The 13,967-nt window shown below is 37.4% G+C and overlaps 1 protein-coding gene across 1 annotated transcript in view; it reads left to right on the forward strand.

Annotated features, from left to right (window-relative positions):
• Positions 1-13,967, forward strand: part of Tex11 (testis expressed 11) — a 209,617-nt gene that overhangs the window by 65,089 nt on the left and 130,561 nt on the right. The window contains exons 9-12 of the mRNA XM_021153053.2: positions 3,313-3,367; positions 8,222-8,317; positions 10,691-10,772; positions 13,824-13,902. Coding sequence (XP_021008712.1) covers positions 3,313-3,367; positions 8,222-8,317; positions 10,691-10,772; positions 13,824-13,902 — 312 coding nt within the window. The remainder of the gene's footprint in view (positions 1-3,312; positions 3,368-8,221; positions 8,318-10,690; positions 10,773-13,823; positions 13,903-13,967) is intronic.

The following is a 13,967-nucleotide window of genomic DNA, read 5'->3' on the forward strand; positions in this document are numbered from 1 at the left end:
TAGGAATGGTAATAAATGTTGGCAAGAATGTAGGAAAATAACAGAATAGCTCAGGAATGTTATTTAGCTCAGTTTTAACATTCTTTCCCTCTGGAAACTCTTTAGCTGGTTCTCCACACTCCACATTGTTGTCGACCCTACAGTATGCCAAGCTTTTTTTTTTTTTTTTATCTTATCAGAATTAAGCCATTAAGCCTTGCTTACAGTATTTTCCTAGGTCAAAATCTCAAAATCTTTCACATTCCTCCACAAAACACCATAATCAGGCCTATCACAGAGATAGCCCACTCCTTGGTACCAACTTCTGTCTTAGTCACTTTTCTGTTGCTCTGAAGAGACACTATGATCAAGGCAACTTATAGTACGCATAGTTTATAGTAGAAATAGTTTAGGTCTCTCAGTTTCAGGGGATTAGAGTCCATGGCTGTCATGGTAAAAGGCACAGCATCAGGAAGGCAGGTGTGGTGCTGTAGTAATAACTGAGAACATCTTTATTTGCAAGTAGGGATCCAACTTGGAATGGCCTGGGCTCTTGAAGACTCCAAGCCCATCCCAGTGACACTTTTCCTCCAACAATGCCACACCTCCTAATCCTTCTGAGAAACTCCACCACCAAGGGAACACATTTTCAAACATATATGAGTCTGTGGGGGGGGGATATATTCTCATTCAAGCTACCACAAGGGTGACATGTTCAATTTTTTTTTTTTTACCGTTTGAATTTTTCTTTTATTTTTATTAATCATTTTATTTGTTTATATTTCAAATGATATCCCCCTTCCTGGTTACCCCTCCACAAACCCCCATCCCATCCACCATCTCCCCTCTCCACTTTGCCACTATGAGGGTGATCCTCCACCCACTCACTCACTCCTGCCTCACCACTGTAGCATCCTCCTATGCCAGGGATCAAGCCTCCACAGGACCAAGGGACTCTCCTCCCATTGATTTGAGATAAGGCTATTCTCTGCTACATATATATCTGGAGCCATGGGTCACTCTTGGTTTGGTGGTTTAGTCCTTGGGTGCTCTGGGGGTGGGGTCTGGTTGGTTGATATTGTTGTTCTTTCTATGGAGTTGCAAACCCCTTTGGCTCCTTTAGTCCTTCCCTAGCTCTTCTGTTGGGATCCCTGGGCTCAGTCCGATGGTTGGGTGTGAGTATCTGTATTGGTCAGGGGCTAGTAGAACCTCTCAGGGAACAGCCATACCAGGCTCCTGTCAGCAAATGGTTTTTGGCTTGGCATCAGCAATAGTGAGTGTGGGAGGTTGGTGTCTGCAGATGGGATGGATCCCTAGGTGGGGCGGTCTCTGGATGGCCTTTCCTTCAGTCTCGGTTCCACTTTTTTGTCCCTGTTTTTTTCTTCGGACAGGAACATTTCTGGGTTAAAAAATTTGAGATTGGTGGGTGGCCTTCCCTGTCCCTCACTGGGGGCCGTGCCTATCAACTGGACGTAGTCTCTACAGTTTCTATCTCCCCTTGGTTGAATATTTTGGCTATCAAAACAATGACTTCATGAAATTTGAAGGCAAATGGATGGAACTAGAAAATATAACCCTGAGTGAGGTAACCCAGACACAAAAGAACACACATGATATGTACTCACTGATAAGTGGATATTAGCCCAAAAGCTCAGATCACCCACAATACAATCCACAGACCATATGGAGATTAAGAAGAAGGAACACCAAAGTGAAGACCATTTTCTTAATGATTGTGTCAGAGGGTCCAGGTCATTGTACGTGGTGCCTTCCCTGGGCTAGTGATCCTGGTTTCTATAAGAAAGTAGGCTGAGGAATCTATGATGAACAAGCCAGTAAGCAACACCCCTCTGTAACCTCTGCATCAGCTCCTACCTTCAGATTTCTGCCCTGCTTGAAGTTTCTGCCCTCACTGTTTTGGTGATGAGCCATTACATGTAACAGTGAGTGAAAGAACTCCTTTCCTTTGCAATTGATTTTGGTCATGGTGATTCATCCCAGCAATAGTAACCTCAAGACCATCTCCAGTTTTCTGCAATGAACTTACATATGGCATACCCTTTTGGAATACAAATTTTATGGTGAATAATCTTTGTGTTTTTGACTTTCACATTTTGAAAGCCTGAGGCTCATTCGAATATTATTTATGGCTATCAGAGTGTCCCATATGGAATATAATTTGTTAGAAATAAAGAGAACCAAAAGTCGAATTTCTTTGTTCCCAATCACTTTATTCATTCTGAATATAAATCTAGGCTATATTCGAAGCTACTCCGCTTTTTTCCGTTCACTCAGCTGCACGAAGGACTGATAGTGGTTTACTGGGGTATTGTATGACGCTTAATGTATTTGTTCCTGTAAAATAGTACTTGAATATGAATATATATGTACATATAATTTATATTTTTGCAGCTTAAAAATTTGTTCACACTCTATCACTGAAGGAAGCCAAGGCAGGAACCTGGAGGCAGGAACTTAAGCTGAAGCCATGAAGGAATGTTATTTAGTGGCTTGCTCCTCATGCCTTGTTCAGCCTCCTTTATTACATATTCCAGGACCACCTGCCTAGGGATGACACCACTCGCACTGCAGTGGCCCTCTTGTATAAATCATTAATCAAGAAAATGCCTCACAGTTTTGTCCATAGCCAATTTGCTGGGAGACATTTTCTCAATTGTGTTTCACTCTTTTCAAAGGACTAACTTGTATTAAGTTGACAAGAAAACTAACTAGGCCACATATTTATCTAAATAGAAGAGCATGACTATAATTAAAATGTGGACTTGTCACATAGAATTTGAGAGTACAATAGTGTTTACCAGAGTCAGGGATAGAGAGACATACAGAGGAATTGTTTAACATGTAGAAAAATATATTTACATAGTCTGAGCAAGTTCTGGGGTTTTATAGTATATTTAGGTAACTACAGTAATAATTGTTCATATATTTCAAAACATCTAGAAAATAAGATTTTGAATTTTCCTCATTAAACTGATAAGAATTTGAGGTGATCCATGTATTAATTACGTTCATTTGATCATTCTAGATGTGTATAAGAGCATTCACTTCATCTGATAATAAGTATCTTTCAAATAAAAATATAAAAACCTAAGAAAATGTTGATTTGTTGGTTATCTCCTGAGGAAATTGTGATTTTCTTCAGTTAGAAACTATTGCTTTATAAAAATGTCTTTTATGTGTTAGTGAGTAATCTGTTCGCATGCAAAATAGAAAAAATTAAAATAAAGTATGATTATATCATATCTTCTAAGCAATATATAATCCTTAGTGTGAATGTATATTCACTCACATATTTTTCTTTTTTAATGCTAGCCAAAGCTATGAAATTGGGAAGATGGATAGGCGTTCTGTTGAACCACAAATGCTGGTAAGTATCATTTAATATTAGAGAAGTAGAATAATAAAATACAAAGTTATGTTAGATAACTCTTATTAGTGAATAGATTATCTATTGGGCACATTATTTAATATTTTAGTGCATTAATTTCCATAAAATTTATATAGCAATATAATTTACCCCATAAGTTCATATTCTACTTGTGAATTAACACACACACACACACACACACACACACACACACACACACACACAGTATTTTGGATAGTGTTTTACTTTGTAAATCATAGCTTTTATTATTGCATAGTTTAAAGTTTAATGTTTTCTTTAAATCACCAAGATAGAAGATTTCATAGCCTTTCCAAAAAGCACCAACTAGTAGCCAAATGTTCACATATGTGAGCTTATAGGGGACAATTTTTATTTTAAAATTTATTCATACAGTATATTCTGATAATGGTTCCCCTCTCTCAACTCCTTCCAGATCCCCCCTCAAACTCCATACCCTTCCCCCCTCTTTCTCTCTCAAATAGGCAAACAAATGTCAAAAACCCCAATAATTTGAAAAACAGATGCATACATAAAAATAAAGTGAAAACACAAAAAATGTTCATGTGTGTGTACACGCACACACATACACACACTAACAGAGCCCACAAAACTGGAAACATAGTATACACGAAAAAGGCCAGTACAACAAATAATGCCCAAAGCATTAAGAGACAAAAAGATTACAAATGTATGGAGTTCATTTTGTGTAAACTATCTACTGCTTGTATTGCTTGTAATGGGACCCACCCTGAAATTGGTTAATATCCCCAGTGAGACTTCATTGATAAAACTAGTTTTCCTTTGCAAGTGGGTGTCAGTTGCAAATAGCATCTTGGTTATGGGTGAGAGCCCATGAACACTTCCCCATCTCAGTATTGGGACTCTGTCCAGCTTGTGTGTGTGTGTGTGCGTGTACGCACACATGAACATTTTTTGTGTTTTCACTTTATTATTTTTACATATGTATGTGTTTTTCAAACTATTGGGTTTTTTGACATTTGTTTGCCTATTTGAGAGAGAAAGAAAGGGGGAAGCTGGACAGAGTACTTCGCATGCTGTCACAGTCTCTGTGAGTCAGTATATGCATCAGTCCTGTTGTATATGGAAGATACAGTTTCCTTGGAGTCATTTATCCGCTCTGGCTGTTCCTCATAGCTCCGTGAGCCATGAGAAGGGTGTTGATGAAGACATCATTTAGAACTGAGTATTTCAAGGTCTCTCGTTCTCTTCATATGGTCCAGTTTTGAGTCTGTGCATTAGTTGGCATCTACTGAAAGAGGAAGCTTCTCTGATAATTGCTATGTTCCTAAGCACAATAATAGTACTTAAGCCCCATGGCCTGTCTAGTTTCAAGTTCCTGGCCACCTGAGGAGTACCAAGCCTGGGTTATATACATCTTGTGAAGTGGGCTTTTCTTGCGTGCATCGACTCGACCAGCAAGAACGACGCTGCAACAGGATCCTTCTGCACGCGTTTATTGGGAGAGCTTGATTGCAGAGGCGAAAAGACCCTCAGCCCAGCTCTGGTGCTGCTTTATATAGGCCTAGGAGAGGCGTGTCTCACACCCGGATTGTGTTGTGTTTGGTTGATGCTTACAACCTCATTTGCATTCCTACATCTGATTGGTTACTTTCTCTCTTATCTGATTGGTTACTTTCTCTCTTATCTGATTGGTTACTTTCTCTCTTATCTGATTGGTTACTTTCTCTCTCTTCTGATTGGTCAATTTCTCTCTCTTGTGATTGGTCAATTTTGGTCAATTCTCAAAACCTCATCTTGGCAAAAAACTTTCCTGCCTATGTATGCGTGGTGGCCAGCAGAAGCCTGTGCCACTTTGCAACAGCACATGTGGCTTCCCACAGGCTTTTAAATCTGATCAGATAGTGGTTGGTTACTCCAGCAATGTTTGTGTCACTATTGCACCAGCCTATCTTGTAGGCAGGTCACCACTGTAGATTGAAGAGTTTGTAGCCAGGTTGGTGTTTTCCTTTCTCCTCTGGTAGCATGCAAGGTACCTTCCAGTACCATGAATAGTAGTTATTAAGGATGAAGGCTCTGGGTAAGTACCTGCTTGTCTTTTCGTGTTCAATGAGTTGTGTAGATAGTGTCGTTAGCAATAGGGCCTTGTATCATCAGTTCGTGGATAACAACCTTGACAACAAGCCTTGACAATAGCCTGGGTTGTTTGGGGGGGGGTTCTGTGTGGTCCGTTTGGCCAACAACTCACCTAGATATAATCCATTCTTGGCATAGGGGACATTTCTTAGACCATGCACTTGGCTACAGAAGTTAACTGGTTAATTTTAGCATTTAATAAAATGTGGCTGTAAATACAAGTGATAGAATTACTTTTTATTATATATTTTCTCTATTTACATTTCAAATTTTATCCCCTTTCCTCATTTCCCCTCTGAAAACCCCCCTATCCCCTCCCCCTCCTCCTGCTCACTAACCTACCCAAGTGGTAGGATTATTACATGAGGAATTTTAAATATTCATATCTGTTAGGATACCAAATGTACAAGGTATCCATCAAACAATTGTCCTTTGATCTTACCTACTACAACCACTATTGTATTTTCTGTCTCCATGAATTTAACTAGTCTAGGTAACATATGCAAGCACAACCAAATGTCATTTGTCTTTATGAATGGCCTACATTTTAAACATACTGTCTTTACAGTTCATTCTATGTGATAGACTGTGTAACTTTTTTTCCTTTTTAAGAATATATTGCTCTCTTACTCTTGCTTACCGATTGCTTCCTCTTGCCCTCTTGGACTCTTCCCTTCCTCTTCCCTCCTCCCCTCTCTCCATATGCTCATGGCCGTCGTGACCAGCCTTTACTTCTGTACACACACTCTCTCTCTCTGCCTTTCTCTGCATCTACTACCCTCTTAACTCCCCTCCCCATGCCCTGAATAAACTCAATTCTATACTAAAAAAGGAATATATCATTGTAATCACTTTTTAAATTCCTTTTATTTATACTTTGATCTTTTTTTTACAGTCCAGACTTTCTCTCCCTCCTGGTCTACCTTCCGACTGTTCCACATCCTACACCTTCTTACCCCATCTCCAAAATATAACACTAGTGGCTATATTTTATGTTTTAAAAAAATACTTCCAATACTGCTTTGTTAAAATTCACAGAGCCATGGTTTTGATGTTCTTGAACTTTTGGTATATATTTTATATACAAATATATTAATCATACCTGAATTAAATTTAAAAGATATAATTCAAAACCAGTAGTGCCAGTGAAATAATTGGGGTAAATAAGTGATACCTTCAGTATGTAGAAAGGTCCACAGAGAAGCGGCAGGGTTAACTAGTGTAGTGAGAGATTTTGGCAGGGGATAGGCCTCGCAGATAGGATTCACAAAGTGAAAAGAAGACGGTTCTGAACCAGGAATGTAGATGAAAGGACGGCTAGTGAGGAAAGAAAGATGGAAGATAGCACCCATATGATCCTATAAAAGATTTTGGTGAGGTAGTTCTGAACTAATTTTTCATTTATCCTTGGAATACCTTCCTGATATATAAATCAATGGTAGTAAATTCCACAAGACTTAAGTGCACAGCTTGATGAATGTTTTTATAGTCTTTTATAGGTCAAGATACAGAAATTGCCCCCACTCTGAAAAGTATCTTTATCTCTGTACCAATTAGTACACACCTCTCAAGGGGGCAAACCCCAGTATTCTGACCTTTATTACAGATTATTATGGGCTACTTCTGGCTCAGTTTTTTAAACATAAATTCTGAGATTTATCTATTCTCCTGTGTTTCTGACAAGTGACTACTTTGGCTATAATGCAGTAACTACAATATCTCTTAGAGAGTTCATAATTTCTCTAAAAAATTTCTCTATGGGAGCTTACAAACTCTTATAGAGTTGTTTTGCAGCAATTATGGTATTAATTTTTAAGTATCTTATTTGATTCATCTTAATGTTTAACTTAAAAACAAAGAGAAATGATAATGCAGACATCATTACTCTGGTCTGAAGGGGACTAATATGCTTGACATTTTAGAAAAAGTCAGTAGGGCATCTTTGCCTTATCCTACAGTCCCTATGATACTTAGAGGGAGACACACATACTGATATAGAACCTCTTACGTTTAACATTTGTTTCTTATTAACATTTTGGTTAATATTCACATAGTAATATAATGTGTTTGGATTCAATCTATTCCCCTCTTCCAATATTTGCCATGAATCTGTAAACACATTCACATCGACTACATTTGCTCCCTGTGTGATTGTTGTCCTGGCTGGAGACATTGACTTACTTAAATGATAACTTCACTCATTTTAAGATGCAGCTGATTTGGATTTTAAATTGGGAGTAATAAAATACTTTAATAGTAAGATGCCATAAAGACAGTAAGTTTTGTTAAGCTGGGCACAGTGGCATTTGCACCCAAGAAGTTCCTGGAAAGTTCTAGGCCAGCAGGAACTACAGTGTGAAACCTTGCCTCCGAAAACTTTATAAAAAACCTAAACGTACAAACAAGTGAACACCCCAAACAAACAAAAGCCACCACTACCACCAAAAACCAAAACAAAACCACAAAAGAGAAGGAAAATAATTATTTTAACACAGTTATATTACATTTAAACAAGGCACAAGCACAAACAATATTATCATTTCTTAGATAATGTTTGGTATAAACTAGCACAATGAATCATATTTTGAGAATATGTGGTTGTATATTACAAAAAGGTAACTTATGTCCAAGACGATACCATCTTTGTGCAAATGCTAGCCAGCTGTTGTGCTGTAGTTTGTTCCTTAGCTAGAAACTTTTCTCTGTTGTTTATTACAGGCTAAAACGCTGCGGTTACTAGCCACTATTTATTTGAATTGTGGTGGCGAAGCATATTATAACAAGGCCTTCATTGCTATACTTATTGCAAACAAGGTATGAGGCTTTTACTTTTTAATATTAAAATTTTCACAAGTTTTAATTAATGGTTTGAAATTCAGTTTAGACATTCTCTTTAGTATGCCTCTTTAGAAAAACACAACAGATTGTTACACTCTTTCTAGTACATAAAGGTAAAATAAAATATTTTAAGTAAGTTTACAATTTTGTTTTGAGCTGCATTCATAGTTGTCATCAGCCGCATGTGCGTTATCTGTAAGCCATCAAGTTTAGGTTGGGCAAGCCTTCCTGAGCTAATCAACCTAAGTAGAGGCAAGTTTCATGAGTTGTCTCCATCTCTGGGCACTCAGCTTGTTGCTTTTGGGCTTGTGACAGGGTAGTACATTAGAGTGGAAGCATGGGATCGAGGGGACCTATTCACCTAATAGCACCTGGGAAGCCAAAGAAGGGAGAGGGAGAGGAGGAAGGAGGGAGAGGGTGAAGAAGAGAGACAGAGCATGTGTTAGAGGCACCAAAGTCCTACTGTGTCCTTCAGTAGTATTGCTCCCTCCCTTTCCTCTTAAAGGCTCATCACCTCCAAATAGCCCTGTAGCCTGGGGAACATTCTAATACATGGGTTTTTGTTTGACATTTCAGATCCAAATTATAGCACTAGAAACTATACATACATGCTTTATATACTTGGTTGTGGGTGTGTATATGTACATGGTATATGTCACACTAGAAAAACGTTTATATTACTTTTGAAGTTGTGGGAAATGAGATGATGTGACCATAGAAAGTCCCAAGTTAGACTGAGCTTCAAAGAAAGCAGAGTGGAAAGATACAGTACTAGAAATCTAAGCACAGTAATAAATCCGAGTTAAAGTTTACTATTTTAGATTATTCTCTGTATTTGTATCACACACACATCGGTGTTTGCTTTCTTTAATTTTCATTCTTTTTGGTTTTTTTTCGAGACAGGGTTTTTCTGTGTAGCCCTGGCTGTCCTGGAACTCACTTTGTAGACCAGGCTGGCCTCGAACTCAGAAATTCGCCTGCCTCTGCCTCTGCCTCTGCCTCTGCCTCTGCCTCTGCCTCTGCCTCTGCCTCTGCCTCTGCCTCTGCCTCTGCCTCTGCCTCTGCCTCTGCCTCTGCCTCCTCTGCTGCCTCTGCCTCTGCCTCCTCTGCCTCTGCCTCTGCCTCTGCCTCCTCTGCCTCTGCCTCTGCCTCTGCCTCTGCCTCTGCCTCTGCCTCCTCTGCCTCTGCCTCTGCCTCTGCCTCTGCCTCTGCCTCTGCCTCTGCCTCTGCCTCTGCCTCTGCCTCTGCCTCTGCCTCTGCCTCTGCCTCTGCCTCTGCCTCTGCCTCTGCCTCTGCCTCTGCCTCTGCCTCCTCTGCTGCCTCTGCCTCTGCCTCCTCTGCCTCTGCCTCTGCCTCTGCCTCCTCTGCCTCTGCCTCTGCCTCTGCCTCTGCCTCTGCCTCTGCCTCCTCTGCCTCTGCCTCTGCCTCTGCCTCTGCCTCTGCCTCTGCCTCTGCCTCTGCCTCTGCCTCTGCCTCCTCTGCCTCTGCCTCCTCTGCCTCTGCCTCTGCCTCCCGAGTGCTGGGATCAAAGGCGTGCGCCACCACGCCCGGCTTAATTTTTCATTCTTAAGTTATCATATAATGACTAGCTACAGATAGTTACAGAGTATGGAATCAATGTTTATATAGAAGCTGACTGTCATTGCAAAGGAAGAGTTCTGTTCTATGTACCCAGGCCACAGTTTTGTTTTTGTTGTTTTGTTTTGTTTTGTTTTAAATAGCTTCCACTCTTTACAGTTGCCTTAAGGATAGCTAACAATAACTTGGAAATATCACTTAGGCAATATTGCTATTAGTGGTAGACATAAAAGCTATGTCCTAAGAAATGATAATAATTTTTGTGTTTTTAACATTGTTTCCAAAGGATGTTTATTAAGCATACATACAGGTAACATTTATACGATTGTGTATATATTTATATAACAACAATTAATGAAAAAAGAAGCCATACGTTTTAAAGAAAGCAAGGAGGTGTATATAGGAGGTTTTGGAAAGAGAAGGGAGAAATTTTGTAGAAAATAAATCTAAGTGATGTTTAAGGTTTTCCTTAGAGTATGGTGTGAGATTTGGCACTTAAATAGTTACATTGCCATTAAATGAATGTTTGCCAGTCCGTGGAAATGTTTTGCATGTTCTTTCCTTGTATTGTTTTATTGGGATTGAATAAAGTGTCAGAAAAAATCCTTGGGGATAGAGCAGATATTATATGATTTATATGATGTTTTATAATTTCGATTTCCTTTGATTCTGAGTCATCATGCAAACGTTGAAAAAAACAGGCAATTACTTAACAATTGGATTTTACACTCCAGAGTTATAATATCATTGTGATTTCTTTGTTTAAAATAGGAACATTTACATCCAGCTGGGCTTTTCTTAAAGATGAGGATCCTCGTGAAAGGCAACTCATGTAATGAAGAACTCCTTGAAGGTATAACCTCTCTGCAAAGAGCATACAATTGTGAAATGGCAGCACAAAGCAATTTTGTAATTTACTCACAATAGGTATAATTTTGTGGTGGTTGAGGAGAAAACTGATCAATAGAAAAGGAATTATCAACTAGGAAGAAAGAAAGAAGAAAGAATAGGGGTAAAATTAAAAGGTGCTTATAAAAAGAAACTGAATCAAAGCAATCAGCTTCCTTTAGCTTAGCAGAGAATTACAGCTGCTCAACCTTTATGAAATGTTCTATGACCATGAACAAAGGATTCTTGTTTTGGAGGGGTAGTGGGGAAAGCATGGTTAGTTTATTGAGGGACTCAGAGATGGGAATGGGGGTTGAGGAAGTACCGTGGAGAACAATTAGATCTGTGTTCTCGACTGAGATTCTTGGCCTCCTCCACAGTGGCCGAAAGAGAAAAACTATCCTTTGAATAAAACTGTTTGATGATGCACTTCTAAATAATTACTTGTATAAACATTGTTACTTGTTTTTCAGTTATTATTAATGGCGTAGAATATACAGGGAAATAAATATACAGATATATAGCTGTGTGTCATTTGGCAAGTGCCTTAATTTTTGTGTTTAAGTTTATTTTCAAAAGAGATGCAATAATAACAATAATAATACATAACTCACATTGTTTGAAAATCCTATGAGAAAATGTATGTAAAGCATTTATCACATATATTCTGTATAGTTTAGGCTATCTTTGAATTTAGAAAGTGGCCAAAGATGGACTTGAACTCTTGATTCTCTTGCTTCCATTTCCCAAATTTTGGGGCTGTAGATCCACCATGACTGGATATTTTAGTTGTCTTTAAGAATTATTATTTCAATTATTTAATTTATTTAATTATTAATTTATTACTATTGTTTTATCTTTAAGAGTTATTTGTACTATGTAAAATTATGTGTTAGTATAATCATTGGTTATATAATAAATTCTTCTTAAATAATTAGGACAGTAATCAAATTTGGAAGTAGCCCTAAGTTTTGTGCTAATTCAATATTGCTGAATTTTTCTGTGAGCTATATCAATATAGTGACTCAAAAGACCCCAGAAACTGAAATATAGAGAGGATTCTATCTCCCCTTCACATACACAGGATGAAACCTGTTAAGATCCAGGATAACAGTGCACTTTCCTTACATTAGAAAGCTAAGGAACTCAAAATGCTTACTTGAACTAACACTATGTATAAAATTAAGATAGAATCTTGAATTACCAAGTTTGAAGTTGATTAGTTTTGGATTAGAATTCCTCATCACAATGTTTATTTAAATGCATTATCAGAAGCAGAGATTAGAGTAGTTATTTTTCTGAAATTGTTATAAATTATGAGATTTCCATAAATTTTAAGGTTTTCTTTTAAAATAATAACCATTTTATTTTATTCTGTTGAGAAAATAATGTTATAATGTATTCTATTTTGCACTGCTGGGGACTGTGCATGCTAGGCACACTCTAGTCTACTCAGCTACGTCCCTATTGGCTGCATCCCTAGCTGTAGTTTGTTCATTCCTTTACAAAAGTCTTTTCCAGTTCGAATGATTAGCCTAATTGGAGGCATTTGACTTTCCCTGATATTTTTATAGCATAAAAGGTTCAAAAGACCTTTTTTGAGACAAGGTCTCACTTTATAGCCTTGGCTGTCTTGGAACTTGCTATGTAAGACCAAGCTGGCTTTGAACTCACAGATCTGCTAGTCTCAGCCAACTGCTGGTATTAAAGGTACGTGCTAACATAACTGGCAAAAAATTAAAGTAGACAAACTTTTATCAGGAAAAGATATCACAAACTCATCAGAGAAAAATTTGGAAGATACTAAAGCTATGGATGGTCCTACCATCCCCTAGAACAGTGTTTTTAACCTGTGGGTCAAACAACTCTTTCACAGGGTCGCATATCAGATATTTACATTATGGTTCATGACAGTAGCAAAATTGCAGTTATGAAAAAGCAATGAAAGTAATGGATGGGGGTCACTACAAGATGAGGAACTGTATAAAGGAGTGCAGCGTTTAGGAAGGTTGAGAAAATGCTGCCCTAGAATATAAGCTTGTTAGCAAGGCTTGTTGTGTATTTTGTTTAGTGCTAGATTCCCAAATATAGTGACAGACTTAGAGAATATACTCATTAAACATTTGCTGAATTAATCATTAAATCTACACATAATATTTTTAGCACTTTGATGATGTATTGTTATTTTCTTAGTCTATTTTGTGTGTTTTACAAAATTAATATTACATATGAATTTGTTTTTAAATTTTGCACTTACTAGTAGTCTTAACTATTTTTATGTTAGTTTATAGTCATTGTTCCATCTTATTTAATACTCAGCAACATTTTAAACATTTATATGATAGTTTTTGGCTACACCATAGTGGATATTTCACAATGGTTCCTTTCTATTTTATAATAGAAACTCTTTTAAATATCTTTTTTTCAGAAACTTTACCCATACTTTAGATGGCTTTTCATAAATATAATTTCTGAAGAAAGGGAAAAACAGCAATAGGAATTGTCATTTATTTAATTTTTAGTGAGTGCTAGATATATTGCTATGTAATCTACATATATTATCTCATGGAATCCTCTTGATAACATAAATATATCTGTAATATAGTTATTACTTGACATGTGACAAACTAAAAATGAAATAACTTGCTTATGGCTATACAGGTGGCAACTGGTATTACTTACATCTGACTTTAGATTCCAAAGTCTTAATCAGGTGTTCTTAGCATAGGGCATTTCCAGGTTGATTTCACAAAGTTTGCACTCGGTTACTTTGCAGTCCATATAAAGATGTCCATGTCACTGCCCTTTCTAGTATTGGGTATTAATGCATTATTAAAAGGATTTTGGTGAAGTGCTAGATAAAATACGGTGTATAGCAAATTTTAATATGAATATTTTGAGCAGAAAATTTATTGAAAACAGTTAAACTTTATATAAAGTTGATATGTTTTACTCATTTTCATTCTTTTTTTCTTTGTTAGTATGATTAACTAATTAATATGTTTCTCTTTGTTAGCTGCTAAGGAAATACTATATCTTGCTATGCCTTTGGAATTCTGTCTGAGCATTATTCAATTCCTGATAGATAATAAAAGGTATGGAAAATTGATTTTTCTTTCTATGATGAATAACTTTTTTCTATGATTTTTATGAACACATT

This window comes from Mus caroli, unplaced genomic scaffold, assembly GCF_978045245.1.
Source record: "Mus caroli unplaced genomic scaffold, Mus_caroli_1 scaffold_5, whole genome shotgun sequence".
Taxonomy (NCBI): domain Eukaryota; kingdom Metazoa; phylum Chordata; class Mammalia; order Rodentia; family Muridae; genus Mus; species Mus caroli.